Source organism: Chelonoidis abingdonii, chromosome 14 (assembly GCF_003597395.2).
Source record: "Chelonoidis abingdonii isolate Lonesome George chromosome 14, CheloAbing_2.0, whole genome shotgun sequence".
NCBI lineage: Eukaryota > Metazoa > Chordata > Testudines > Testudinidae > Chelonoidis > Chelonoidis abingdonii.
In genome coordinates this window covers 20,772,697-20,800,691 of record NC_133782.1, presented here as the reverse complement: position 1 = coordinate 20,800,691, position 27,995 = coordinate 20,772,697, and the positions used below count along the sequence as shown (strand labels likewise).

At 45.1% G+C, this 27,995-nt stretch overlaps 1 protein-coding gene across 1 annotated transcript; it reads left to right on the top strand.

Moving 5' to 3' along the window:
• Window positions 1-415: 415 nt before the first annotated feature.
• Window positions 416-27,509, top strand: SDC4 (syndecan 4). The gene is made up of 5 exons (XM_032767405.2): window positions 416-581; window positions 22,190-22,334; window positions 23,582-23,625; window positions 23,905-24,094; window positions 24,550-27,509. Exons 1-5 carry the CDS (start codon window positions 495-497, stop codon window positions 24,699-24,701), a joined length of 618 nt encoding a protein of 205 aa, XP_032623296.1. The 5' UTR covers window positions 416-494; the 3' UTR covers window positions 24,702-27,509.
• The last annotated feature ends 486 nt before the right edge of the window (window positions 27,510-27,995 follow it).

Below are 27,995 nucleotides of genomic sequence, written 5' to 3'. Positions count from 1 at the left end.
GCCCCAGGAGATTGGGCTGTTAGATGAAGGTGGGGGGACAGAGGGGTGTTGGGCCCCAGGAGCTTGGGGAGGGGGTTGTAGGGAAGGGAACAGGATGGTGTGGGACCCCAGGAGATTGGGCTGTTAGGTGAAGGGGGGGGACAGAGGGGTGTGAGGCCCCAGGAGCTTAGGGAGGGGGTTGTTGGGAGGGGAACAGGGTGGTGTTGGGCCCCAGGAGCTTGGGGAGGGGGATTGTATGGGGGCGGGGGAGGGGGCTGCCGGGTGGGTGGTTACCCACAGCCCAGGAGTGCCCCGTCCTTGCTTACGGGACTAGGAGGACAGCACGTCCCGAACTCCCAGCAGCTCCGGGCATTCCCCTCCGGGTTTGAGCCAGCAGCTCCGCCTCCCCAAGGGGCGGGGCCGGGCCGCCTATAAGAAGCGTGGCCGTGGCCTTAGTTCAAGCCGTTTGATCGTGTTGTCAGAGCTGCTTGCTTCACTATTGCGACCTAAGCACCATGCAGCTGCTATCAGCCAGGCACCCCGGGGCGCTCTGCGCCGCTCTGCTCCTCCTGGTGGCCGCCAGCGCTGTCTCCGCCGAGTCGGTGAGTGCGCGCCCGCCCGCGCCGGGGGGTGTCCGGGCTGCGGGGCTCTGAGCGAGGGGGGCAGCGCTTGGGGGCGGGCTCGGGTCCGGACTCCTACTTTGCAGGCTACCGGGGTCGGGTCGGGCCGGCCTCCTGTGACTCGCCGTGTCTCAGATGGTCCCCCACGGCCCGGCGCCAGGGAAGGGCTGGGGAGCGGCCGCGCCGCGGCCCCAAGCGGGACAGCTCTGCCAGGAGTCTCTTCCCCTCTCCGTCCCTTGCTGGCGGGGTGCGTGGGTGGGGCAGGAGGCCTCACCGTCCGGGGGTGGACAGCGACAGCCCTTGCCCGGACGTTATCTCATGCCCCTCTCCTGCGGCCGCCCCCGGGCGCCAGTATCAGCCCATGGCGCAAATAGTGCCCAGCCCTCCTAGCTGGGTATGAGTAAGGCTGCCCCAAACCCCGGCTCTGCGGCAATCGCCTCCAGTCTCCGGGATCTGCTGAAATCCCCCTCCTACGGCGCGCCCCGCAGCTGGGGTTTTCCTTTATCGTGTGCCAATCCCCGATTTCCCCTGCTGAGACTACCGGACTGCTGAGGGGAAGCCCAGATAAGCGGCTGAGTTTCCTTCACCAAAGGGCTGCTGCACCCATACTCTAGCTGGGGTAAGAGCAGCATTGCTCCAATTCCGCTCTCGCCTTATGATCGCGAACTAGATCTAACACCTCTTCAGGGGGGGAGTAATGGACTATAGCTCGCCTTGTTAAGAGAAGTGTTATGCAGGCTTTCCCAGCGCTCATACACCCTATTCTCCCCCCTCCCCCCCACACCCCATCTTTCTGAATGTTTAAACTGTGGAGCCAGGACTCCAGGTTTAGCTACCCCAAATGTCCCGTGAGACTTTGTCCTTACCTAACTTAATATCAGATGTGCTGGTGGCAGAAACCTGGCTTTTCCCATCAGGAGGAAATTAGGTTTTTCCAAGGGAGAACGGAAAGGCCTTTCTTTCCACATGATTTTGTGCCTACTCCTGAACCAATTTATAGCCATTATCCAGGGAGGGAACATGCTACTTGGCAGGAGGCTTTGAAATAAATACGGCCATGATTTTCCCCACTTCCATAAAGTTTGGATAGGTGAAAGGGGTAGATCTATCTAAGGCGGTCCCTGTCTTGTGGTTTTAAACTGTTCCTAGTTTTGCTGGCATTGTGTGCTGAATGGAGTGGGATGAGGGAGAAGACTAGCTTATTTCCATCTGAAAATACCCTGATAGGGCTGCGTGGCTTGATGGATACTGAACTACTCACTGTTTATGTATTGAGGACCGATTTCTGTCGACTTGGCCTGACATTCAAATGAATCTGCTGCTTGCCTTTGCACTGCTATGCTTCCAAATACCATTTTCCTGTCTGACTTTTACCCCCCAGGCTCAACTCCTGTCCTGCTCCCCACTTGCCTCTCTCTAAACCAAGTTACTTGTTTTCTTCTCAGTCCTTACCACGTTATTTTCCTCTGCTGGGTCAGAGACTCCTTTCCTCTCCCTTCTCTGTGCCAACATGGAGTCCTCCAGCTCCTTCTGATTATTCACAAATCTTCCTCTCTTCTCCTCCCATCAGGTGATACCTCTTCTGATGCTGACCCTACTTTCTTACCAACCAACTTATCCACGCTCCTGCCCTGCAGGCTTAGTTTTATCAGCATTAGTCCCATGCCTTACAACCTTTCACCTTCTGCTCACTCGATAACTAATCTACCGCAATATATGCTCTTTCTTTTGTGCTCCTTTACCTCTGTGCCTTTCCCTTCTGATTCTGCCTCTGTGACTACTGTGCCCTTGGATGGACCCTGCTCCTCTTGCCTGTCTGTACCCCAGTAGTTCTGAGGCTCAGGAATGAGCAACAAGGGTGCTGCAGGTTAGGCTTGAGGTGCAGTGGTAGAGTTTGGGGAAAAAGGGGGGGGAGAACTTGCATATCAAGGATATAGATTAGGATTGGAGAGCAAAGATGTATGGAGATCAAAAGTCTGAGGGAGGATGGAGAGGGATTTTTTTAAAAAATTCCTTTCCAACATTATCATTTTGAACTTGTAAGGTGCTCAGATACAGAGTGCTGTAAAATGTAATCAGAAGTTTTACAAGAGTTCTACTGGGACTCCTCATTTTTATGGGCATTACACCCTCTCTAACTTGCAGAATGAGGCAGGACCCTGTACAAACACCAGGCCTGTATGTAACTCAGAGGGGTTTCTGTCTTTTCACTTTTAATTTTAACAAGTGTCTGTGCTCAAATCAGAAGGCATCCTGCTCTGACTCCTACTTTGATTCTGGTTAGTAGGGACTGCATTGGGACTGGGGCAATTGCAAGAGATAAGAATATCCCCAAACTAGGTTTAATTGTCCACATTGTTTCTCTTGCAGCCTGAGGCTCTGTAGGCAGGTCACTACTTATTACTTTTTGTTCAGTTTCTGCCCTGAAGCTCTAATCTGGTTTAGCAAGAAAGCTCTCAGGCCAGAATACGTGCAGTGTCTACTCCTTTAACATTTGGCAGCCCACTTTATGATCAGCAAGCCTGAGTGAATTCATCAGATACAAAATCCTTGTCATGGCTGCCATCAGGCTTCCTAGCAACTAAAGCCAAAGCCTAGCATAGGGCAAAAACTTCTTGAGTAGTACAGCTTGTGGATGCTCTTTGACCACATTTGGTATGAAATTAACATTGCAACCTAGTGTGCTTGGGGAATATAATGGGCTGTGGATTTGGTAGGCTGTGTCCTAAAGAGTTAAGATGCCTCCAAAGAAAACATTTCTGCATAGCTGTATCTATAACTTCTTATGCTGAGTTTACAGAACACGCAATACAGCATATTGCCCCATGCTTAATTAGTTTGGCTGTATTCTAGTGTTGCAATATTGAATTTATTTACACCACCAAGTTTCCTTTAGTAGAATGTGCCAACCCCCACTGAGGAGCGGTCTCTGGTGATGCACCATCTAGGTTAGTGTGGGAGGAGTTGGTCCCTTTTTGTAGTGTTGGTACAACATGCTGGATTACACAGCATGTGACCTGTAACTTTTGTACACCCAAGATATGGAGAGGGTGCAGACATATTGTTGAGACTCCACAGGACATGGGAGTCTATTTTGTGTTTGTGTAAGGGCAGGGCCTTGAGGGCTATGTGATCCTGTATGGTGATGGTCCCTCAGAACCTGTACAGTGCAAGAACCAGAAATGCTTTGGAGCAAGCTCTAACTTCTTTCAAGTGGCATGTGATGCCTCATGTGGCTCTCACTGCAGCCAGGTTTTCTCTGACTGAGGCAGCCTTACCACATGTAAAAGGGCTGAACATATTCCGGAAAACTCCATGGCATAATTCCTATGCTATGTTTGTTAAGTAACAGACTGGATCATGTTAACATGATGTAATAGTTAAATGTGAGAACATTCCTATGAGCTCCATAGGTTTTAGGTACATAGGATCAATCTTTGAGGTGCTGTGCTTCTGCCTTTTAGGTGTTGGCATGTTGGATCATAGCACCATTTCATGTACTAGTTCTGCACTTATAACATCCAGACAATCTCTTTAATCAAGCTCTTATTAAATGGGAGATGTGAGAGGGGAGGGAGTGTGAGTGAAGCAGGTAGGTAGGCGCTGCTTTTCTACTGCAACACCTGCCTGCTTTATTACTAACGCTTCAAAAAAGTGTTAACACTTCCCAGAACTCACTGGGCAACTGGCTGGCTGAGCAGATGTTTTGTTGGTGGTGGTATTTGGAAAGTAATGCAGCATTATTAATGTTTAAACCGGTTTGGCTTGTCCTTCTACCTCAGTTCCCGAGGCCTGGTCTTTCTGCTCTTTGCCCAGTTTCTCATCTGTCCCTCCCAATCAAATCAAGATATAGCTATCTGCATATATAACTTTATTTTCCATCTGCTTCATCTTCTGACTTGCGCAGGCTCATGGAATGGGTGTGATTTAACTTGTCCAGAACAGTACCTGTCCGACATAGAGCAGCAGAGTGTTTTACAAAGACTAATGCACCTGGAACAGAGCTTTGAAGGAAAAAGAGGAAATGATGGGCTCTTGTCACTAAATCAAGTGCTTTTTAGTGCATCTTCTCAAACTAGCAGCTGTACTGGAGGGAATAGACTAGTGGTTTTCAACCTGTGGTCCATCAAAAGTGTTGTCATTACCATAGATGCCCACAGTTTAGTGCCCTTTTCATGGTGCATCAAACGCAGCATGTGCTCAGCATGGCATTTACAGTTGAATTCTGTTCAGTTAGTGTTTAGTCTAAGACTTCTGTGGAAGGGGTCTTTGGACTACAGGTTGAATTTCCAAAGAGGTCTGCACCACCATTTGAAATTTGTTAGGGGTCTTCAAATGAAAAGGTTGAAAACCACTGGAACAGGTGGTTAGTTGCTTTTAGTTTTTAGCACTTCACAGAAATGTTTCTAATATGCAAATCGATTACAACCCATAGCGTGGGAGTGATATCTGTATAGTCCCTCAGTTCAGTACTCTGAATACGAAGAACAAGATCTTCATCAGTAGCTTTTAAGCAGGAGTCTCCAGAGCCCTTCCTTGTGGCCCAGAGAATGAAATCCTTTCGAAACTGGCAAGATTGGGTCGCTGAGAGGAACTTCTCTCATGAAGTAGTCTCCATGATGGAAGCAGGGGAACACATTCCTTGCATAAATCACTTTGAGTCCCCTATTTGAAAAGAGGTCAAGAGGGCTCTTCCATTCTGAACAGATGGAGGCAGTCCAGGGTTGAACTCTGTAATATTAGAATTCTCTAAAAAAGTGAAGACTTCCAAACCCATTATGTAGTTCTGGTCTCCCAGTTTGAATTCATCCTTGTTAAACATGGAACAGGTACAGAGAAGGGCTACTAGGATGATCTGAGGAATGGAAAACCTGTTATATGAAAGACTCAAAGAGCTTGGCTTCTTTAGCCTAACCAAAAGAAGACTGAGGGGAGATATGATTGCCTTCTATAAATATATCAAAGGGATAAATGCAAGGGAGAGAGAAGAATTATTTAAGTTCAGTATCAGTGTGGACAAAAGAACAAATGGATATAAACTGGCCATCAGGAAGTTTAGACTTGAAATTAGATGAAGGTTTCTAACCATCAGAGGAGTGAAGTTCTGGAACAGCCTTCCAAGGGGAGCAGTGGGGGCAAAAGACACATCTAGCTTAAAGATTAAGCTTGATAGGTTTATGGAGGGGATGGTATGATGGGATAATTAATTGCCAAAATTAGGCTGATCTTTGACTATTCTCAGTAATAGATGGGGTAATAATTAGCGGGATGTTAGATGGGGTGAGATCTGAGTTAATAAAGAGAATTCCTTCCTGGGTGTCTGGCTGGCGAGTGTTGCCCACATGCTCAGGATTTAGCTGATTGCCTTATTTGGGGTTGGGAAGGAATTTTCCTCCAGGGCAGATTGGCAGAGGCCCTGGGGTTGTGTGTGTGTGTGTGTGTTTTTTTCTGTTTGTTTTTTTTTCTTCTTTCCTCCGCAGCATGCGGCACTGGTCACTTGCTGAAGGTGTCTCTGTGCCTTGAAGTCTTTAAACCATAATTTGAGGACTTCAATAGCTCAAACATAGGTTAGGGCAGTGCTTCTCAAAGTGGTGGTCCACAGACCAATGCTGGTCCGTGAGCCATCGGGTGCCGGTCTGTGGCGAGTTTCCTCATAAGAGCATTGAATAGGATAACAATATGGGATTGGTCCCTAGCACAATAGGAAAAAAAAAAAATTGCTGGTCCCCTACGTCAGATAGCTTGAGAAGCACTCGGTTAGGGGTTTATAAGAGTGGGTGGGTGAAATTCTGTGGCCTGCGTTGTGCAGGAGGTCAGACTAGATGATCATAATGGTCCCTTCTGACCTTAAAGTCTATTATTATCCTAATACTCTACCTTGTTCTTCTCCCACATTACTGCTAGTGCACCAGGTTCTTGAGGTGGCTGGCAATGGCTCGGCAAAGATACGTGGACTGTTTGTCTGCTGAAATCCACCTCCAGTCCAGCAGCTGTGAAAACTACTTATGGCTAGGATACAATCATAGATTATTAGGGTTGGAAGGGACCTCAGAAGATCATCTAGTCCAACCCCCTGCTCACAGCAGGACCAATGCCCAAATAGCCCCCTCAAGGATTGAACTCGCAACCCTAGGTTTAGCAAGCCAATGTTCAAACCACTGAGCTATCCCACCTTCCCATGGACTCTTGTGTTTTTTCGGGGGGAGAGGGGACAATGGCCCTTCCAATGTGCGTGACTTGAATCCATTTCAGGATATGACTCTGCTGTCTCACCCTGCTGTTCCAGCATAATGTCTGGTGTTGCCCTATTTCTGTCCTATTTCCCAACTGTAAGGCTGCGATTTGTTAACTTGACTTCAAGCCTAACAATGGGGAGGAGAGTGAGTGTCTACCTTCACAGTGCAAACTTCAGCAGAATTCCCATAGCCTGTTTTTACCACACTTCAAACTCTATTGCTGCTGAATACTCTATTGAAATCTCACTTGCTGCTAGAATCCACTTGGCTGACTCTGAATCCTCAGTTGGTTTGATTCTCTTGCTTTTTAAAATAAATAAATAAGTAAAGTACTCAAATGGGAGAATCTTTGTTTTGCTCTGTACATGGTGCTCACTAAATGCCTGGTGTGATTTGGTCTGGAACTGCATCTCTGGGAATAGTGTGGTATAGTGGGTGCTAGTATCCGTAAAATAAGTGACCTCTGTTGTCAAAGTAGCCCCTGTTTTGCGCTGAGATGAGTAGAATTAAATGTTTGTGTAGTGATTGACAGCTGGGTAATTCTCTGGTGCGTAACCTTGCATATAACGGACTCCTCCAAACTGGAAAATATCTTCACAGCAGTGTAGAGGTGTGTGACTTGGTTAGCTTTATCCTGTCCCTACAGGAGACTTGCTCTCCTAGCTGATCTGAAAAAGGTTTTTATTCCTTTTGGGTACCACTTTAACCATGTGGGTTTAGCAATGGATTGTGGTTAGGGAAGTAGAATCCCCTATGTTGACACAGTTATACCTGTATACAGGTGCTGACAGAAATAAGCTACATGATGGTATACCTTTTTTCTGTCATCACCCTTCTACTGCTATAACTGTGTCAAACAATAGAGGGTTGTACACTTCCCTAACTACAATATAGTGAAAGCAGCCGAAAATTGTGTAGACCAGCTGTGAGTATATCTGACCTCTAAACTGTTTCTATCAGTGAGCGAGTGGCTGCTTGCTGAAACCTGGTAGAATGCAGGTCCTTTAGATTAATGCATGAAATGATTAGCACTAGAATGGAGCTGTTGTGGTAAGGCAGAGCTGAATTCATTAATAGTGAATGGGATGGGGGCAGTGTGTTAAATATTTCACACTTTTTAGATGTGGTAAGTTACTGCATTGCTGGGCCATAAAAGATCTTACTTGAATGCAGCCGCCTTGGCTTTTTATTGGATTAAACACTTCAGACTCCCAGTTAGGACAGAGTGGGTGAGAATTTTCACGTAGGGTATGGCTACACTTGCAGCCGTACAGCACTGCCGTGGGAGCACTCCCATGGCCGCGCTTTGAAGTGCGAGTGTAGTCCCAGCACCAGCCACTGCAGGTACTCCACTTCCCCATGGAGATTAGCTTGCTGGGGCACTGTTTACACTGGTGCTTTGCAGCACTGTAACTTGCTGCGCTCAGGTGTGTTTTTTCACACCCCTGAGCGAGAAAGTTGCAGTGCTGTAAAGCGCCAGTGTAGACAAGGTCTTAGTGTTAAATACATAGCTTAAGTTACATATTTAGAATCTAATGCCTCTTTGTCATACAGATGAGTTGTTGAAGCATTAAAGCCACAGCTGCCTGTGTTCAGAACTTCTCCAAGAACTTATTACTAATAATGTAGAGATTGCGTTCTAATTTGGACTTGTGGAAGTCACACTTCTAAAACAGAAGCTTGTTGGAGTCTGAAAATTACTTTTGCTAAGACAGAAGTTTGCTGTGGTTCTGTAAACCTCTTGTCAGCACTTGAGTAATAGTTTAGTGTCTCTTCTGAGAATCAGTGACTCAAACTTTCCTTGATGTTGCAGTTCTGGAGTGTGAGGAGGAGTTGAATTTTCTGGAGAGCTAGCAATTCTTTAATTAACAAAACAACCCCCACCCTCTTTCTTTCTTTGCTGTGAAGACACCCTGTGTCTGAGGCTATTCCAGCTGGACAGATGTATCGTATTATGAGTATGTTTTCAGTCTATAACATCAGGTTCTGGCTACTTCTGATGACCAGAGGCTGAATTATTGGACCAATGGCCTGATGTAGTATGGTGGGAGGAAGATGTACCTAGAATGATGGACCATTGTTCAAATTTGATAAGGCTAAACTGCAACTCCTAAATGGGATTTCTTCTCCGTCTGACCTTATGGAATTAGGAATTTGGTTAGCACAGCAAGCCCTCTTGGCCCTGTGATTGGAGTCCCCAGTCTCGTTAGAACAGGTATCTTTTTTTTCTTAAGATGGTAAGGATTCCAATTTTATTTCTGAGCCCATTTAAAAATACTGTTTGTTTCTACTTTTGATGGTAGGTGGGGGAGACTTCATTTATGAGGATTTTTTCCCAGAAAAGAAATATTTATTGCAAATCGAAATGCATACTGAATGCAGAATATTCTCTCTCATGCTCTGAAGCCTCTTCTATAGGAGGCTGTTTATACACTCTGTCTTGGCACTAATTCTGACTAAACTAAAGGCCAAGCCTGAGAAACTGTTGTATAAACATTACTACTGTTAATGTGCCTTGTCATTGCATGCTGGTAACTAAATGCCTTGTTAGTGCTGTGAGGTCCATGGATTCCAGAAGCCAAAGAAGGGGTGAACAATAAAATGTTCTGGTCTTCTAGATTACTAGCATGCATTTAGAAAGACACCCCCCCTCTCCTCCATGCAGATGATGGGAGGTCAGGGAGGGAGAGTGTGTGTGTAAAGCTGAAATATTCCTTTGGAGGAGGGGGCCAGGGGAACCAAGCCCTAGAATGCTGGGGTGCTGTAAACATGTTTAACTTTAGTAGGTGACTTGCATGATTCTGGGAAAGTATGAGTACCTGGAAATAGTTAAGATGTGGGCATTAGCTTTCTGGGCCTGGACAAGACCTTAGTGGCGCCTTTCTTAGCTACACTTAAAGGATTTTCTGGTTTAACTACACTGTTAATTTAAAAAAAAACAAAACACATCTATGCCAGCAAAACCTTCCTAAACTAACATAGCTAAGTGTAAATCAAACCTAAATCTCTAGTCTCTTGATATGATTAAACTTGAATAGATTGTGGGGAATTGAAACATTTTCGAGGTGCAGTATCAAGATCTCAACTGTACAAACAAGCCTAGATTAGTTGTATGTCTGGCCATTTTAGCTCTGTATTGGGCCAGCTAGGAAAGGCACCAAACTTCTGCTGTGTGCATTATTCTCTTTGAAGTCTGATCTCTAACACTATTACAAAGGAATACAAAGGTGCAAGACACATGAGCTAGTAATGTAATAAACATGTAAAAGTTTAAAAAAAAAAAAAAAAACCCTGCAAAATAACTTGTGGGATTGAGTTATGCTCTAGGAAGGTTCTCCATATGTTTCCTTCATGTGAGGGAAGAAGACTAAACTTTGGAAAACAGGTAAATTACATTGCATTCTTTGACTCTGGTCTTTTGTATACCAAACTTTGATGTTTGAATGAAAATCCCCTGATAAGAGGATACTCTCCTGTTGAGTATCCATGTGCCTTCACCTCCCCGGGAGAACAGGCATAATGGACTCTTCCCACCCGCACCCTGAATTTGGACACTGGCTGGCTTTATTCATCCTGCCATGAGGTGCTTAACTGAATCTCGCTCTAAAACATGAGTAGATCCCTGTGGTGAAGATGCTGAAATTAGACTTTGTAACCAATAGATACTTAAGATTCCAAACACCTATAGCTGGTTCATCAGAAAAGGTTATGATGCTAGTTAATGAGTCCCCTTGTTTTTTAAATAGATCCCTGCATGTGCCCATCTCTCATGGGAATTGTACAACCTCTTTTATGGCTCTGTTTGCTAATTATCAGACTATTTTAAAACAAGAAATCCCTCCCAGTCAATTCTTTCTCCTCCTCTTTGCATCTTCTGGAGGGGCTTTTTTTTTTTTTTTTTTAAAGTGACATGCACACCTAGCCTTAAATAAGGGCTTGGCTACACTGGTGCTTTACAGCGCTGCAACTTTCTCGCTCAGGGGTGTGAAAAAATGCCCCCCCCCCCCCCGAGCGCAGCAAGTTACAGCACTGCAAAGCACCAGTGTAAACAGTGCCCCAGTGCTAGGAGTGCAGCTCCCAGTGCTGTAAGCTAATCCCCATGGGGAGCTGGAGTACGTGCAGCGCTGGGAGAGCTCTCTCCCAGCGCTGGGGCTGCAACCACACTCACACTTCAAAGTGCTGCCGTGGGAGCGCTCCGCAGCAGCGCTATGCAGCTCTAAGTGTAGCCATACCCGAAGTGTGGGCTCTGTTAGGCAAATGCACATGGGTCAAAAGCTAACAGAGCCCAGAGAGCATGAAACTCAGAATACAATGTTACCAAGAGCTTGCTCTGGATTCCATATTGGAACTTGCTCTTCTTGGATTCTGGCTACAGTAAAGCCCTCTTGCTGAAGGCAAATTGACTTCTCTGCTTAGTAATTATAATATATTGCTGTGAGATTATCCTTTCACTGCAGGGTTGGCTGCTGGTGGGGGTGGGGGTGGGGGTAAGCCCCTCACTGCCACGGTATTTAAAACATCACAATAGGAATGTATAGGAGGAATAACAAGTGATTCTATTCTCTTACCACTGTCCACCTGCTAAGGTTCTTGGTAGGGAGCCTGAGGTGGAAATGCAGAAAGACTGCACTGTAATTGAAAGTGAGTCTCCCAGTCTCAGATAACTAGAATATGCCTGCCTACGAACTTGTTCTTCTTGCTCCAGTCTCATTGCCACCCAGACGGTAACTGTCTGCAGAAGTCCTGGCCTGCCATTCTGTCTCTTGCCACTTCCTACTCAGCACATGCTTCAGGATCTAACCTAAAGTTCTGGGTTTATTTGCAGTTTGTTGACCTGAGGACACCCTAGCTGAGAAGTTGTGATAGTTTGGGTGTAAAGGTAGTTTTGCCTAGTGAGAGCTGCCGCTGCTTTAAGTATATTGAAGGAAATGCACACTGGCACTTTCTGTCTCAGAAAGCTCCTAGCACAATTGGCTCAGCAGGCTCCAGCCTATTTAAGTGCATGCACGTGCAGGGAAACCTTGATTACTCTTCCTTGGCACTAAAGCCAGAAGGGGCCATCTATCCTGTGAATAATGTGGAGCAAGCTAACTAGCAAACAGTCACCAAAGATGATCAGAGGGCACAATGAGCCAGCTAATGTGGATTTGTTACAGTACTTGCAGCACAGATGAACGCTGATGCAAGATGTGACCTGGATTGAAATGTTTGCTCTGCTCCCAGGCATAGACAAAGTTTCTTCAGTGTCTCTCTGTTAAGGAGCTTACGTATCTAAAGAGAAGGAGTTTTGGAGTGAGGAAAAGGAGCAACCTACTTTCTGCTGGTGAGATTTGGGCTCTACAGCAGGTGCTAGACTGGCATAGCTACAGCACTCAGAGGTGTGAATTTTGCGCACCCCCGAGCGAAATAACTGTCAATCTAAATTTTAAGTGTAGGCCAAGCCTGTGTTCACCACATACAGAAATGCTCGTTAACTTGGGGATAACTCTACTACCACAGCGTGCAGGAGCCCTCAAAGTTCAAGTTCAGTCATGTGACTTTTTCCACAGTAGTAAGCAGTCACAAGACAGAAGTCTCTAGAAACTCTTGCTTCTGAAGTATCTAACAGAGCTCTTAATGGGAGAGGAGGCTCTTGTCTGTCTGTGCTTTAAGGGGCAGATGGCGGGTGGCCTACCCCATGGTGCTACAGTGCATCCATGTTAGAGAAGCTGGAAGGGAACAAGAAGTAGCTCTTGTTTTGGAGGTGTTTTGAGCCTGATGTTACTCAAGGCATCTCTTTAGGAGAGAGCAGTCTGGTGGATATTGTAAAATGCTAAAATGGTCTGTGGTTCAGTATCTGAAGATCACTGAATTCTCTAGAAGGCTCTTCTTGAGGGCTTGTTAAAGTAACAGTCTACTACTCTCCCTTCCAACAAGAGAGACTAGGCAAGGCTGGGCACAGCGGGAGGGGGGCAGAGGCGAGTGCCAGTTTGTAAGCATGTGAGTTAAGCTCTGTCTGCACTGCTTTGTCGCTCCCACCCCTTACAAGTTACCCTCATTGCCCCCAGATCATTAGTGTAGACAATCTGCGTTTTAAATTTTAACGGTGGTGTCATCTACATCCACTCAAACTGACCAGCTCTAGCCAACATGGTGGTTAAAATGCTGGCAACTGTCAGTTTGTGGTCTACACTAACACTCCCACCATTGTTACCTATGATAAGAAAGTGTAGACAAGGCTATCAGAAAGAGATTAAGGAGAAGAGAGAAGGAAACTGGAGGAAAAATTATGGGAAGAAAATAATGCAAATTATAATGATGCAAATCAGACAGTAAATACAGTAAAAGAAAGAAAACTGGAGTGAAGGACTAAAGGGGAAAGGTGGAGAAAGAAAAGCAAGGCAATCTAGCATTAAAATACATTAAAAATAACAAGACAAGTATAATACACAGTTAAAATCTCTTCCAACAGATAGGAGTAGAGAGGAGCCCCATGTAAGTAAATCAGATAGAACAAAGGGCTGTGGGTGGAAATTCCCACCTGTCCCAGGCTTAGCTCCTTTGTTTTTAGGAAAATGGTTTTTGGGTTTTTTGCCTGCTTTGTCTTCAGAGCTCTCTTAGCACACATGCTGCAGCTTGCTGGCCTCAGCACTTCCATTACAGCATCAGATTTCCAGTGGTTTACACTTAGTTTGACAAGCTGGATCCCAGCCATGTGTCATGGTAGGACAGATCCATTTTGGCCAAGATTACTTCAACAATGGCTTAATTTCTGGGATTTCCTGATAAAAGAATAGCAACTCTTTGGCCTGGAACAAAGGGCAAAGGGGCAGAAATGAAGTATTTAAGTGAATTCAGTGCTAATGTCAGGACAGCCATGGAGATTTCAGTCAGTCATGTCACAAGCATCAGCAGTGAAGCGACATGTATGTACTCTACCAGTGTGCCACACATCCCTGCCCTTGAGGGGTTACATCTGGTGCTGACAGTTCACTTTCCATAGTCTAGGTCCTTGGCCTCTCTGCTGACTCATCCAGCAAGAGGGCTAATTAGTGTCAGTTGTGATGGCTTTTGTGTAGGCATGCTTCTATTAAACACATTCTTAGAGTACAGGCTCTAGGGCTGGCTTCAGTATTGTGTAAACCCCATTTTGAGAATCCTTTTAATTTGAAATCTTGATGTGCATTTTAGTAATATGACTTCTGCATGTGACACTGTGTGTCTGGGGAGGATGGGAGTACGCTCTGGTGTCATAAGATAAACAACGCATGCCACTCCTTTCCGAATGCTCTTATTGAAGCCTCTGAAGTGAAGCCAAGAACACTAAATGATTGAGTTTTAGGTCAGCTGTGTTGTAAGGGCTCTTGTCTCTATCATGAATTCCCAACTAATACTTTGGCCTGTAAAGACTCTGTGCTAGTCCCTAAATCCACAATGGCTTAATTTCTGAAGGTCTCCAGGCTATGAGCTGTGTCTTGGAGGAAGTCCCAAATGTTCACTGGCCCGACAAGCTTTAGCATATTCTCAGAACCATTCCAGCCTGTCTGGGTAACTGGGGATTCAATAATCCTCCCTACAACTAAGTTGTGTGTGAGCAGTTTTCCTTGAGTGGCTACAGTTTAAAAGCCCTAGGCCTCCCTGTGGACAACTCCAATGGAAAATTTCTGCTCCGTGTGCAGCAGAACTACAAGAAGCAAGGAACTGGCTGGAGAAGAATACTGAAAAGGTTCAATTCGATTATATAAGTCCATGATATACCCTCACTTGGAGTACAGTGTTCAAACCTCAGAGCACAGAGTGTTCAGAGATAGCAATGGAAATGACTAGAGGAACACAGTGTTGCATTAAGAGACAGAAAAGATCAGGACTGCTGACTTTAGTGAGGGGACAAGATGGTTCTCCATATAAAATGGTGTATAGAGCAGGTAGATGGGGAACTTCTAGCTTCCCCCATGTCTCGTAACACAAGAACAAAGGGACGTTCAATGAAACTGAAAGGTGGCAAATTCAAAACTATGAAATATTTTCATAGTGCACCATTAGTGTGGAACTCATTGCTAGAAGATATTGAGACAAAGATTAAAGCAGAATTCAAAAGGATTAGATATCTATTGTGAACTGGCTGTACTGAGCAGGGTGACTGCTTCAGAGCACAAATCAACTACTGACAAGATTAGGAAGAAACTTCCCATCTGGGCAGGCTGGTCCATGATTGTTCCAGTATGGAACGTCTTGCATCTTCCTCTGTCAGACAGGATACTGGACCAGATGGATCCCTAGTCTGATCCTGTATGACTTGTTCTCAAATTCACTGAGCAGGGGGAAACTTGTCAGATTGGAGTCACTTTCCAGTGGTCATATGAATGGATGTGTATGTGTGTGAGACACAGTCTGTTGAAGCTCTGATGAAAATCAGTTCTTGATTTCCTAGGTGTTAAAATTAAGAATAGAACTCTTTTACTATCAGTAAACGAGATGGTCTGATGGCTCCTTTGCAGACACACTCCCCATACCTCTGTCTTTGCAGGGTGCAAATAGTTAACTTAGTTCTGACTTGCCTCTCATCACTTCCCGCCCTCTCAAGTTTGGCCCAGGTCCATGTTCTTTTGACTTTCAACTCACTCCTGTTTACTCCTGGGCTTGTGTACACAGTGCTGGGAAACAGAGACCCTGAAGCAAGTTATAGGGCTCCATTATCTGGGTTGTTGGAAACGCTATAAAGAGCTCCCTGCACTTCAGATGCCTGGGACCCAGCATGTGCAACCCCTGTCCAACTCATTTCTGCCAGCCTTCAAAGAAGCATGGAGTGAATTCAAACATTGGTGTGTTTGATCAGAGACAATGGCCGGCACTAAAAGTTGATTATGTGCATTTCATGCCCTTGCCCTAGAGAATGTTACTTGTTTTCCGCTCCTGTGAAAGGGCACGTAAACGATGGTAGCAGTGTGTGGGCTGGAGGAGGTGGGCTTGGTTAGAGTTTACCGTTTTTCCTTCTCAGAACTAGTCAGTGGTGGAGGAAAGTTACATGTTAGATGGGAATTTTGTGGGCTGCAGTGTGAGCAGACTTCAGCAGCTAGTGCAGATCTGGGTTTTGAAATCAAGCCAAAGCCACTCTGAAATTGTACTCCTCATCTGGAGAGGGGATCAGGTATCCCAGCCCTGCCAGCTCCTCAGCCTGAAGCCTTAGGCTTCTTCTACATGAATGATCCATGCAGAGGTATGGGCCTCCTGTGCATTTTGGCACGTCTAGTGTGCTAATCCTTGTAGTAGCTGCGTGGATCCTACTGAAGCAGCGTGTGAAGGTAAAGGCAGAGTGCGTGCATAGCTGCACGCACTCTGGCTGGCAGCTAAGAAGTAAACCTCTTTTTGCTACTGCTAGGCAGGGAAAGCTCCTGCCCTTTCTCCTCCCTTCTATTCCCCTCCCCCAATGATGTTTGTTAATCTTACTTGGCACTCACATCACTGTGGGTAAAAGCTGCTTAACATCCAGAAGAAATCCTGGAACTGGACTTCGGCAGAAGCAACGTCCTTCTGTAGTTAAAGGATTCTATTTGCTAAAGCATATTAGCAGGAAGGCTTGACTTCAGTTGCCAGATGTAGGTGAGGTCGCGCAGTCATTTAGGCCTGGTCTACACTACACGCTTAAACCAATTTTAGCAGCGTTAAACCGATTTAACACTACACTCGTCCACACTGTGAGGCCCTTTATATCGATATAAAGGGCTCTTTAAATCTGTTTCTGTACTCCTCCCCAACGAGAGGAGTAGCGCTAAAATCAGTATTACCATATCGGATTAGGGTTAGTGTGGCCGCAAATCGACGGTATTGGCCTCCAGGCGGTATCCCACAGTGCACCACTGTGACCGCTCTGGACAGCAATCTGAACTCAGATGCCGTGGGCCAAGGTAAACAGGAAAACGCCCACATGAAACTTTGAATTTACATTTCCTGTTTGCCCAGCGTGGAGCTTCTGACCAGCACGGTGGCAATGCAGTCCCAAATCCAAAAAGAGGCTCCAGCCATGGACCAATACAGCATTTCGGAGATACTGATCTGATCGCTGTATGGGGAGAACAGAATCTGTTCTATCAGAGCTCCAGTACAGAAGACAAAATGCCAAAGTGGTTTGAAAAAAATCTCCAGGGCTACACAGTGCTGCGTGACAAGCGTAACAGAAAGCCAGAGACCCTCAAATGGACTGCTCATGGAGGAGGGAGGGGGTACTGAGGACTGCCAGCTATCCAGACAGTCCACAGCAGTCTCTGAAAAGTATTTGCACTTTCTTGGCTGAGCTCCCAGTGCCTGTGGTTCAAACACATTGTCCGGCGTGGTTTCAGGGAATAGCTTGTCAATTTACTCCCTCCCCCCCGCACGTGAAAAGAAAAGGGAAAGAATCGTTTCTTGACTTTTCTTTCAATGTCACTCTATGTCTACTGAATGCTGGGCTGGTAGATCGCGATGCTGCAGCAGTGAAGAGCAGTATCCATCTCCTCTCCTCTCCCTGGTGGCAGATGGTGCAGTAGGACTGCTAGCTGTCCTTGTTATCAGCCGTGAGTGCCTCCTGGCTGGCCTCAGGTGAGGCTGGCCGGGGGAAGCCTGGGTAAAAATAGGAATGATTCTGAGGTCATTCCCAGTAGATGGTACATGAATGGGCTGGTAACCGTCCTCATCATAGCAACTCGGGGCGCTGAGCTCCATCACGCCCCTCCTTTCATTGTGTAAGAGAAAGATTCTGTACTGCATTCTGGACTGTCAGCAATAGCGGAATGCTGGCCTCTCGCTCCCCGCACGTGCTTAATGTCCTGCACCCTGGGAGTGTCATAGCAGCGGGAGGCTCCTCCCTCATTTTCATCTCACTTAAAAATGTTCACTTTTCTTATTCTGCGGGATTCTGCTTATAACTTCATGACAAAATGCGGACGGGGACACTGCAATCAGTAAGCCCAGGAAAGGGGGTTGGGGGGAGGAGAAGGAAGCACGGGTGGGGTTGTTGCAGGGGCACCCCCGTGAATGGCATGCGATAGCTCATCATTTCTTTCTGCGGGATCTGGACCATGGAGCAGCTGTGCTCTCTGATACACTGGTTCTCTATGCACACTTGCCCCATATTCTAGGCAGGACTGACTTCTATTTTTAGAACCCCCATAAAGGAGGGATTGACTCAGGGAAGTCATTCCAGTTTTTGCTTTATGTCGCCCTGGGCCGATCTCAGCCCAGGGCACCATGATAGCACGCAGACAGTACAGCGAAGGACAGATAACACATCAGATCTTCATTGCGCAGTTTACTACCGGCCAGCAGATGGTACAGAACCCAGCAGCAGATGGTACAGAATGACTAATAACCATCTCTGCTATCATGCAAAAGCAAATGAATGCTGCTGTGTAACACTGGAGTATCGCCTCTGTCAGCGGCATCCACTACACACATGGTGACTGTGGAGGAGGAGGGGGAAAGCTGAACGGGCTCCATGGTTGCCGTGCTATGGCATCTGCCAGGGCAATCCAGGGAAAAAGGACGCGAAATGATTGTCTATCTGCCATTGCTTCCCAGAGGAAGGAATGACTGACGACACTTACCCAGAACCACCCGCGACAATGATTTTTGCCCCATCAGCCACTGGGCTTTCAACCCAGCATTCTAAGGGGCGGGGGAGACTGCAGGAACTATGGGATAGCTGAGGAATAGCTACTCACAGTGCAATGCTCTGGAAATCGACGCTAGCCTCGGACCATGCACGCACACCGCTGAATTAATGTGCTTAGTGTGGCCGCATGCACTCGACTTTATACAATCTGTTTTTATAAAACAGGTTTATGTAAAATCGGAATAATCCTGTAGTGTAGACGTACCCTTAGTCATTCTCCCATCATAAGGGTGGCTGAGCTCAGTTCCAGCACAGTAATAGCGGGTGGCAGAACAACTGGCCACAAGCCATTTCGATCGGATGCCAGCCTCCAGCTGGTGACTGCCAAAAGTTAGGCCAAATGTGGCTGTGGAGGACATTTGGCAAGTGCCAGATGCTTTTGAAAAGGGGAAGTGGTTCTCAACCTACTTTACCAATGTGTTGTGTGCTGCATCCTATACTACTCAATCTGTGGGGGACCACTGGGTTATTGACTCTGTACCCCATGGGCTTCAAATTCCCATTTGGGAGGGGTCTGCATACCTGGAAACTGCTCCTAGGGAAGCACCATATATATATAATATGGGGAAGCAGGGAGACTTTCCTCCAGCTTTAGAAATGCAATGTCCCTATTAGACAATGTTAAAGAAACTAACATTGCACTGTGCCTCTCCCTGAGCCCACAAACCCCATTGGGGTCTCTCTCTCTCTGAACTGCTCCTGTATGCCCTTTGCAAGTGTGTATGTGAGGAATGTCACTGTTCCAGATCTACCCTGCAAAGAGCACAGACACTTCCCCATTAACTCTTTCCATTCAGAGTGCTTTGCAAGGTGGGATTTGCACCTAGCCCCAGGGAGGTGCCTGCTTGTTACGTGGGTATGTTTTGAGTTTGTGTAGGGAGAAACATGGAATGAACTTCACCACATTTACCCACACAGGAAGGAAGTGAACTGCCCAACAGCACCCCAGGATCTCAAATAATCAACTCCACACCCCTAAGAATTTTCAATTAATCTTCTATGGGTAAATGTGTAGAGGTGTCAGTCCCTCTGCTGCTGCTCACCTCCCCCAGTGTAGCTGTCTGCATGTTTTCCAGGAAGTTACTATAGATGGAGCGTGAGCTTCCCACTTACATTCTCCTGGGCCCAGGGCCAAATGAGCAACGGCATGAAACACTCCATAGAATCTCCTTGATTGCTGTGAGTCACTAATTTAATTAGTATTGGACCTCACTCACTCACACACACTGTGTATTTTGATGAATAAGCCTCTGTGATATCTGAACCTGGTATATTCCAAAGTACCCACTAATAGCAAATGTCTGTCATTCTTATTCATTGTTGGTTTGATCTCATAAGGCAGGTTACTCAGTCCCTTCAGACTCTCTGATCCAGCCTAGTTATCTCTTGAGCCTCCCTTGTTAGGCGTTTGCTTTCTGTCTGCCTGATGGCTGTGATTCACCAGTTGTGAGTACAGTCTGGCTGAGCTGACACAAAGATGTAACCTAGTACTCACACCTGCCAATATTTGTCTGCTCTACAAGGGAAAACTTCCTCCACCTATTGCCATTGTACTACATGAAAGCTACTATCTGGGGGGGACACCCTGACTTATCGAATAGTGGCCTGGTGGCAAATGGGAATCAAACCCTTTCTGTATCTTAAAACATCCAGTCTGGGATGGGAGCAGCAACTTCATCATTCCAGCTGTGGCCTGTGCTGCAGTACCATGTTAGGGAGCCCTGGTGTCTCTTAGTTAGAAAGGAGGCATCTGAAGCTAGCCAAGGTTGGCATAAAAGTTGTCCTATAAATGACCAGTGATGCTGGGAATGTTTGTTCCAGGCTGTATTTCTAGCTGTCTTAGTTGGGGCATAATGGGAGATGAGGAGTCTGGCAGCAAAAGGCTGCTCTTGGTTTTTCAGGATGCTCACTTGAATGTTTTCTGGTCCCTTTTGACGCTGAAGAGGTGGAATGAACTAGAGCTGCCTGAAAAGCTATTGCATCACTGTTCTAGCCCCTCAAATTCAGGATATAAGGAGAAGCTTCTCATACCCTGACAGCAGAGCCTGGTGGCTGGGGCAACCTCAATATCTACAGATGTGGAAGTGGATTGTTGGTGTGGTGGGGGGAGACCACTTGTATCTGGTCCTGTAATAAAGTTTTTATGGCTATACCTATACTAGTTTTTAGCTCTGCAGCCTGTGCCCAGAAGTTGAACAGGGCTAGCTACAGCCATCCCACAGGTCTCTCATTGCAGTGGGACCATGCCTGGAGCAAGGCAGCAGACAGGCTGCTTTCTGACCCCCACCCCGCCTTGAAGCACTTAGAGTACTTAACACTGATGATGCAATGGTTCCAGTAACTACCAGATAAGGCAGCATTCCATCTAGAGGAAGGGAGGGTGAGCTGCTTTGGTGGAGAACCAACATTTTGTGTTCCCTTCCCTGCCCCCTAAGTCTCCACTTCCCTCCGCCGCATTTAATCCTGCATCTCCATGCTTTTAACAAGTGGCCAGGTGCCGCCAGCCACACTAGTGCTCCCAGCATTTCTATCGCTAGTGAAGCAGAACTGGTGATAGCAATGGGAATCATTAGCAAAATAAGGCTAGTGAAACTGGTGGTGGTAGCAGCGGCTGTCCGTTCAGTTTGCATTGTACTTCCAACTGTAAGCAAAGGGTTAAATTCCTTAACAAGCAAATGACTTAATGGCTGTGGAATTGTGAATTGCTGCTGCAATTCCACAGCAAACACTGGCTTCTGCCAGTTTGGAAGTGTGGACAGTCCATGATCTCAGAGTTATGGAATCCTTGCCTGGACTGACCCTAAAGGGTCACTAGAGTTATACAGAATAGTTATGGGAACTTGTATAATCATAGTCTGAATCTTCTACCTTCACCCTCTAATCTTCAGAGGCCCAAGCAAAAATGGGTTCTGATTTTAAACCATTGTCAGGCAGTTTAACATCCAATTTTTTGGCTGGGCTTCTTTGTATGCCCTGCAGACTGTTTTAAATGTGCTGCTGCTGCCACACTAATGCATGTATCTCTGACTGTTAGTCAGATCCCAGTATCATGGTTTTATTTTCAGGTGGGAACTGCTGAGCGATTTGCTTTTTGAATTGTGCATGTTGTTGAGGGGACGCTTTATACAAATGTGTTCCTGTTTGTAATGCTTTTGATCTTGTGATGTTCCCCAGAATATACAGATGGGGAGAGGGAGCAGACAAATCTCACTTTATCGTACAAAGGTTAAAACTATCTGAATTGTAAATGAAATAATGATGCTATTAAACATACTGGGTTTGAGGTTTTAATGCTACAGTGAGATTTCAAGCCTCTGTCAAGAGCTAGATTGGGTAAGATTCTCTAAGTATACGTCCCACTACTACTCTGCTGCCTATCACACTGAACTTATTCCTCCCTTCTACCTCAAGGGATTCTGCCATGAGCTCTTGCCCAGAAAGCTGTTTTCAGTAAATTTAGACCCTGGTCACTTCATGGGAACCTTCTGAATACAGTCTTTCTGGAAATCCCCACCCAGGCTGATCTTTGTTCCTGCTCTCAGAAAACTAGGGGAATTCAGCTCTTTTCAAGTTAGTAAAGATGATGCTTTTAGCTGGGCTGAATTGAACCAGTTAGATGGTGAAACATTACTGTGCCGGCTCAACTGATCTGGTTGTCAATGGCTGCTGGCAGCCTGAGAACTGTCTGGGTTTCTGCATAATATCTAATGCTGGTTTTCCATTCTTAGGTGAGAGAAACTGAGACCATGGACCCAGAGAGGTATGAAGAGGACTCTTTCTCTTCTGGAGCCTTGCCAGATGATGAAGATATCAGTGACCTCAGGCCTGACTTGACCGAAGAGCGTGACTGGTTTTCTGGTTCTGGAGATGATGGTATGTAGGCAAGAAATAGCCTTTATATTGGAGTCTTCCTCTGACTATTACATCTTCATAGCTCTGACCTGGCAAAGCTACATAGTCCCCTGAGTCTCACAGGCTCTCTAATGGAGTGGCTCTCAAACTTTTTTTACTGGTGACTCCTTTCACATAGCAAGCCTCTGAGTGCAACCCCCCTTATAATTAAACCCTTTTAAAAAAAAAAAAAAAATTTATATTTAACACCATTATAAATGCTGTCAGTAAAGCAGGGTTTGGGGTGGAGGTTGACAGTTTGCAATCCCCACCCCCCATATAATAATTTCACAACCCCCTGAGGGGTCTCGACCCCTGTTTGAGAACCCCTGCTCTAATGGGACTTGTAATGGGCTACACCGTCTGTAAAACAAAGAGTAGCAAGTAATTGAGCGATCAGTAGAGCAGCCTAATCAAATACCTCCATATGGTGGCTTGCTTGGATGCAGTACACAGATAGGAACAGCAAAAGGGCACCATGCCATGATGTGGGACTCATTCGGTCTTCCCTCTCTATAGGGGCATCCAAGAAACTAACCCCTGTAATGAGATTACACGCTGTCTTCAATGGGGAGACAATGCACTACTTAAATCCTCCCCCCTCTTAATACCAAGGGACTGTAAAGTTAAATAGTTTTTGTTAAATCTCATCTTTCTCCAGCCCCAAGACTTCTGAATCTTCCCACTTTGACCCTAAAACCAGTGTAGTAGTGAAAGCTCGTTAAGTCAGTGTTTTCAGAGAACTCTTAATGGCTTTCAAAACTGCTAGCATAAACTAGTTTAAACAGCTCCTTGTTGCCCTTTTTATGTGCACATTGTGTTCTCAAAGGTAAAGAACAAGCTCTGAAATTAGTACCTGGCATGTTCAGGCAGATCTGGTGGTTAGTACCTTAGGGATGGGAGTTCAAAAGAGTGCCCTCCTGAAGCCAGCATAGCACACGAGCATATTTCACTTTCTGAGCAAATCATGGTACCCTGCAGCAAGAGCCACTTAATGGAGCTGAAGATTTCCTCTCTGAATGAGGCAATCTTGAGCTTGCATCATGTGGCTTTGTGTAATCAAAACTGTGTTTAACTGGTGAAAATATCTACAGATAAGAGGGAACTTTAATCAAAGCAGAGCCCTAGTTAGACAATAGCAGCTAGTGCTGCTATAGTGTGCCTGGGCTTTGGGGAAACACTCTGGAAGCAAAGGGAAACTAATTCTGTATTGTTTGCATGTTATCTAGATGCTGAAGATGACATGACTTCAACCACTGAAGAGAGTCCTATGGTAGGTGGTGGTGTTTGAGCCCAACAGCCCCTCTGTGTGGTATCTGGCCTGCCTGTGAAAGGCTCTTGTCGCCTTAACCCACTCCTCCTCTTCCTCCCACACCCCCCACAGCAGCTAGTTTCCACATCCAGTCCACTGGAATAAGGTGCTCACAATGCACTGAACTCTTAAATGACCTCAGCTGGCCTGCCATTAAATGGTGTCTGCCCTGTGTCTCCTGTTTTTGAAGTGTTTTGTAGCTGTTCGTGACCGGGTGTGGTTTGTCTCTGCTTTATTCAGCTCTGGAGTGACAACTATATCCCTGAAGATACTGGTAAGGGGACAAAGAATGTGGATGAAAACCAGGTGGTAGACAATGAACTAACTCCACGTAAAGTCTTGCCCCCTGAGGAAATGAACATATCCAACAAGATTTCCATGGCCAGCACAGCCAACAGCAGCCTCTTTGAGAGAACAGAAGTTCTTGCAGGTAACGTCACTGTCCCCAAAGTCTAATGACTCATTAGCCACACTGTAAATGTGGGAGGAGGGGGGAATGAGGATGCCAAAAATGGGGTTGTATGATTGTTCCACTACTTTAGAGGGCAAGAATGGTGACCAAAGCACACAACCCAGCTGGCTTTGTTCTAGTAAGCTGGGAGGCACTTAGTATTAGGGAAGCGTCTGTCCTGCTTTAATCAGAAGAAACTTTTTTTTTTATTACTCTGGTTTTTAATTATGGATAAACTGGGTGGAAAGTGACTTCTGGTCTCTAGATGCCATTTGGACTCAATGTCACACTCGGCAAGATGGAAGCTTCCAGTAGAAAGCTCCAAAATGCTGCAACTCTGGGATAGATTTCATGGGTTTATGACTAGTGAGGCAGCTTCTCATAGGGTAGCTGTTTCCTTCTAAATGCTATATTCATTCCATACACTCTTCCAGCTCTTATTGCAGGTGGGGCAGTGGGGCTGCTGTTCGCTGTCTTCCTGATCCTTTTGTTGGTTTATCGCATGAAGAAAAAGGATGAGGGGAGTTATGATCTGGGCAAAAAACCAATCTACAAGAAAGCCCCAACAAACGAATTCTACGCTTAAAGCTACCAGCACCTTATGCCCCTCTGGGGAGAAGAGCTGACTGCTAAAGCATTTGGACCTCAGCTGAGATGCTCCAAATAAATGCTCTCTTGGATCTAATTTCAAAGTGATTTTTAAAAAAAAAAAAAATTCTGTGCAACCCTTCCATCCTGCTAAACTAACAATGGCACAACAAAATGCAAAGCATCTTAGGGGGGGTGGGGGGGGAAGGAACCTTGTCGTGGCTGTATTGGGGAGGAGTGCAAAAGATTGCCAAATTCCTCACTTTTGGTTAAGTGAAGGGTGTATATAATGTAGCTTGTATGGAAGCCAATTGTGTGTGTTTGCATCCGGTGTGCATCTCTCCAATTTGCCTTGTTTTGTAGAAGTTTTTATTCTATTTCCCCTATAGTATTTGGCCTGCTGCAGAACAGCCACATCATATAGAGAATTATCTATGAATCTCTTACACTACATTGTGCCATTGCCTTATTTGGGAGAAGCTGTGCCCCTGGCTCTGGATGCCCATGGGAGAAATAACATTGTGGCCTAAATGGCCCTTAGGGAGAAGTTTCCTCTTCCTTTTTGGCCCTTGGTAGGGTCACAATCCACAAAAATCAGGAAAGCCTCTTGGCTCTGAGTCTAACCTTTCCTTGTATCAAGTCTCTTACAGGTGGAGAAATATTACCTTTTTAATGTAGGATTGTATAATTTTTTAGTAGGAAAAGTAGCCTAATGTTTTACGTTTGTAGAAATGGTTCTGAAATTAAATCTAGTTTAAAAAAATTCTTAAGTTTTTTTTATTTTTTTTATTTTTTTTAATTCTTTTAGTTTCCTTTGGCTGGGCATTTCTCTAGATGTATATATTGTGTTTTATACAACTCATATTCTGAACTGAAGCAGCATTGACTACAGTATGTTACAGGTTTCTCTTTCTATATAGCAGCTACTGTATGCAATTTGATATTTATGGGGATTTTCCATAACTTTTTTGGATTTGATTTTTATAGGATTATTTATGGTTCCTTCTCATGTTTTGGTTTTTTAATTTTTATATATAAAACACTAATATAATGAATCTCTTATGATTGTCAAAACTATTTAAGCTTTATTCTGTGACTTGTTTAAATTATAAACTGAAGGCAATAACTTCTGCAAGAATTTCTCTGTATGCAAAATTGGATTCTTAATACATGATTTAAAGTATGTTGTAGGGAAAGATGGGGAATTTTTTTAGCCTGTAATATATTGTAATCGGTCCTATAGAGCTATATATTATATATATATATATTTTTCCAGCAAAGTGTACAAATGTTATGAATAAAGGCTAGAGGTTTTTGGGCTTGTGCAGCCTTACTGTGTGTAAGGAAGGGCGTATTGGTCTAGTTTATATGCTGCTCTTTGTGCAATGTCTTGTTTATATTGAATGCAGTAATATTTTTCCTTGTGTTTTTGTTCATAACAGCTGGGGGTCAGGCTAGTGGTTGCTGAACTAGCCAGGTCACTAATGCTCTGTGTGCCCTTAATGCAGTGGCCATCAGATTAACTAACTTCCATGAATTAGAAACTGTTGCTGTGTTTTGAAAATGCCAGCCTTGCTCTGTCTAGCCAGGTGGTGGACCCGAGATCCCTTGCCCCTCATTTCAAAGTGACACTTCTAATTTATGGTATGGGATGCAAACAAAAGTTGGAAGCTCACTGTGCAAAAGAAGTAACCTTTACCTTTTCTCTTGCAAAATTGCTGTTCAGTTTATAGCTAAGCTATTATTTTAAAGAGGTTTTTTTTGGAACTAGTCTCCTTTATTCCCTTTTCCCTTCTGAAGGATGGCTTTCAGTATTTAGATTTATTATTTGATCGTGTCTCCTGCTAAGGTGGCTCTATGGAAACACTGACTTCCTCAAGCCATTTGCATTTTTTTTTTTTTAAAGGTGTTCTAGTGTGTCATTTTAAGCAGATCCTACCTCTGTCAGAGTTGGTCCAGTTCCACAACTCATTTTTAATGAGTAGAAGATGCATGCCCATCCTACAGGGTTTTGCTAGTTCCAGAATTGGTGTGTATAAAACACACCCACTTATCTTGGTCCTTTTGCATCAGTCTTATTTGCTAGAGCTGAGTCGCTGCCTTTCCAGACACAATGAAGATAGCTGACTGTAGGGTGGCTTTTTGTGTGTGTGGGGAGAGTGGGGGCAACTGCATACAACATAACCCATAGCATGGTTTGATGTCATCTTGCACAAGACTATTTGAAGTCATGCTGGTTCTGAAGGCCCTGGAGAATCTGCCTTTTTGTAGACCTTAGACCTGATTCTCTTTCCATTTGTAGTTATGCACCTGTATAACTTAACTGAAATCAGTGCAGTTGCACCTGATTCTAGACTGGTGTAAAGGAGAGGACAAGTGGATTTCTTCTTTGCTCGATAGCTATGGGGCAAGAGGTCTCCTCTGTGGACTCCATGCTAAGGCTTGATCCTGTAGCTTGAGAACCCCTGCAACAGTCTCCAGCAGGAAATGTCCCTTTTATTTAAAAAAAAAAAAAAAAAAAAAAAAAAGGGGGGGGGGGGAGAGAGGGGGTCCTTTCAATTCAAAGACAAGTCTGTCCCAGGGCCTAGCTCTGGAATGAATTAATATGTGGAAACTTACATATTTTTAATTCTTCTGTTTATGGAAATGACCCATTTGCAATTCTTGTCTACAGACAGCACCACCTATGAAGCATGAATTGTCTTTTTTAATGTATGAAAGAGATTCTCTCATGTAATTGCTTTTTGTTTTTGTTTGGGTTTTTTCCCCACTGATACTTGATCAAATAAACTGGTACTTTCTAAAACTTGTTTGGTGTCTTTTTTTTTTTTTTTTTTGTTTTTTTTTTTGTTTTACATAAATGATATCTGGTACATAAGCTTTTACCTGACTCAAATTTGTGTGTAATCTAGTTAAATCCATGTGTGGAGATGCACATTAGTTGAAAACTTGTTATTTGGGTTTAATGCCTGCAAGTCTACTGACAAGCTAATTGAATAGGTTTAAAACCACACATCTATAGCTTGTCTACATGAGGAGTTATTCCAAAATAGCTGCTTCTGATTAACTCCACACATGGATGCTCTCATTCCAGAATGAGCACTTAAATCCAAATTAGCTTAATCCAAGTGAGTTCACTTTGAATTTACACTTTACCTTATTCCAGATTAACTAAGGGTTTATCTACACATAGATAAATGCTCCTGGTCATCCACCTTCAGGAGGGGATTTGCTCCAAGCCCCAGCGCTCAGAGCCTGTCTACACGTGCTTTAAAGCGCTCAGACTTGCTGC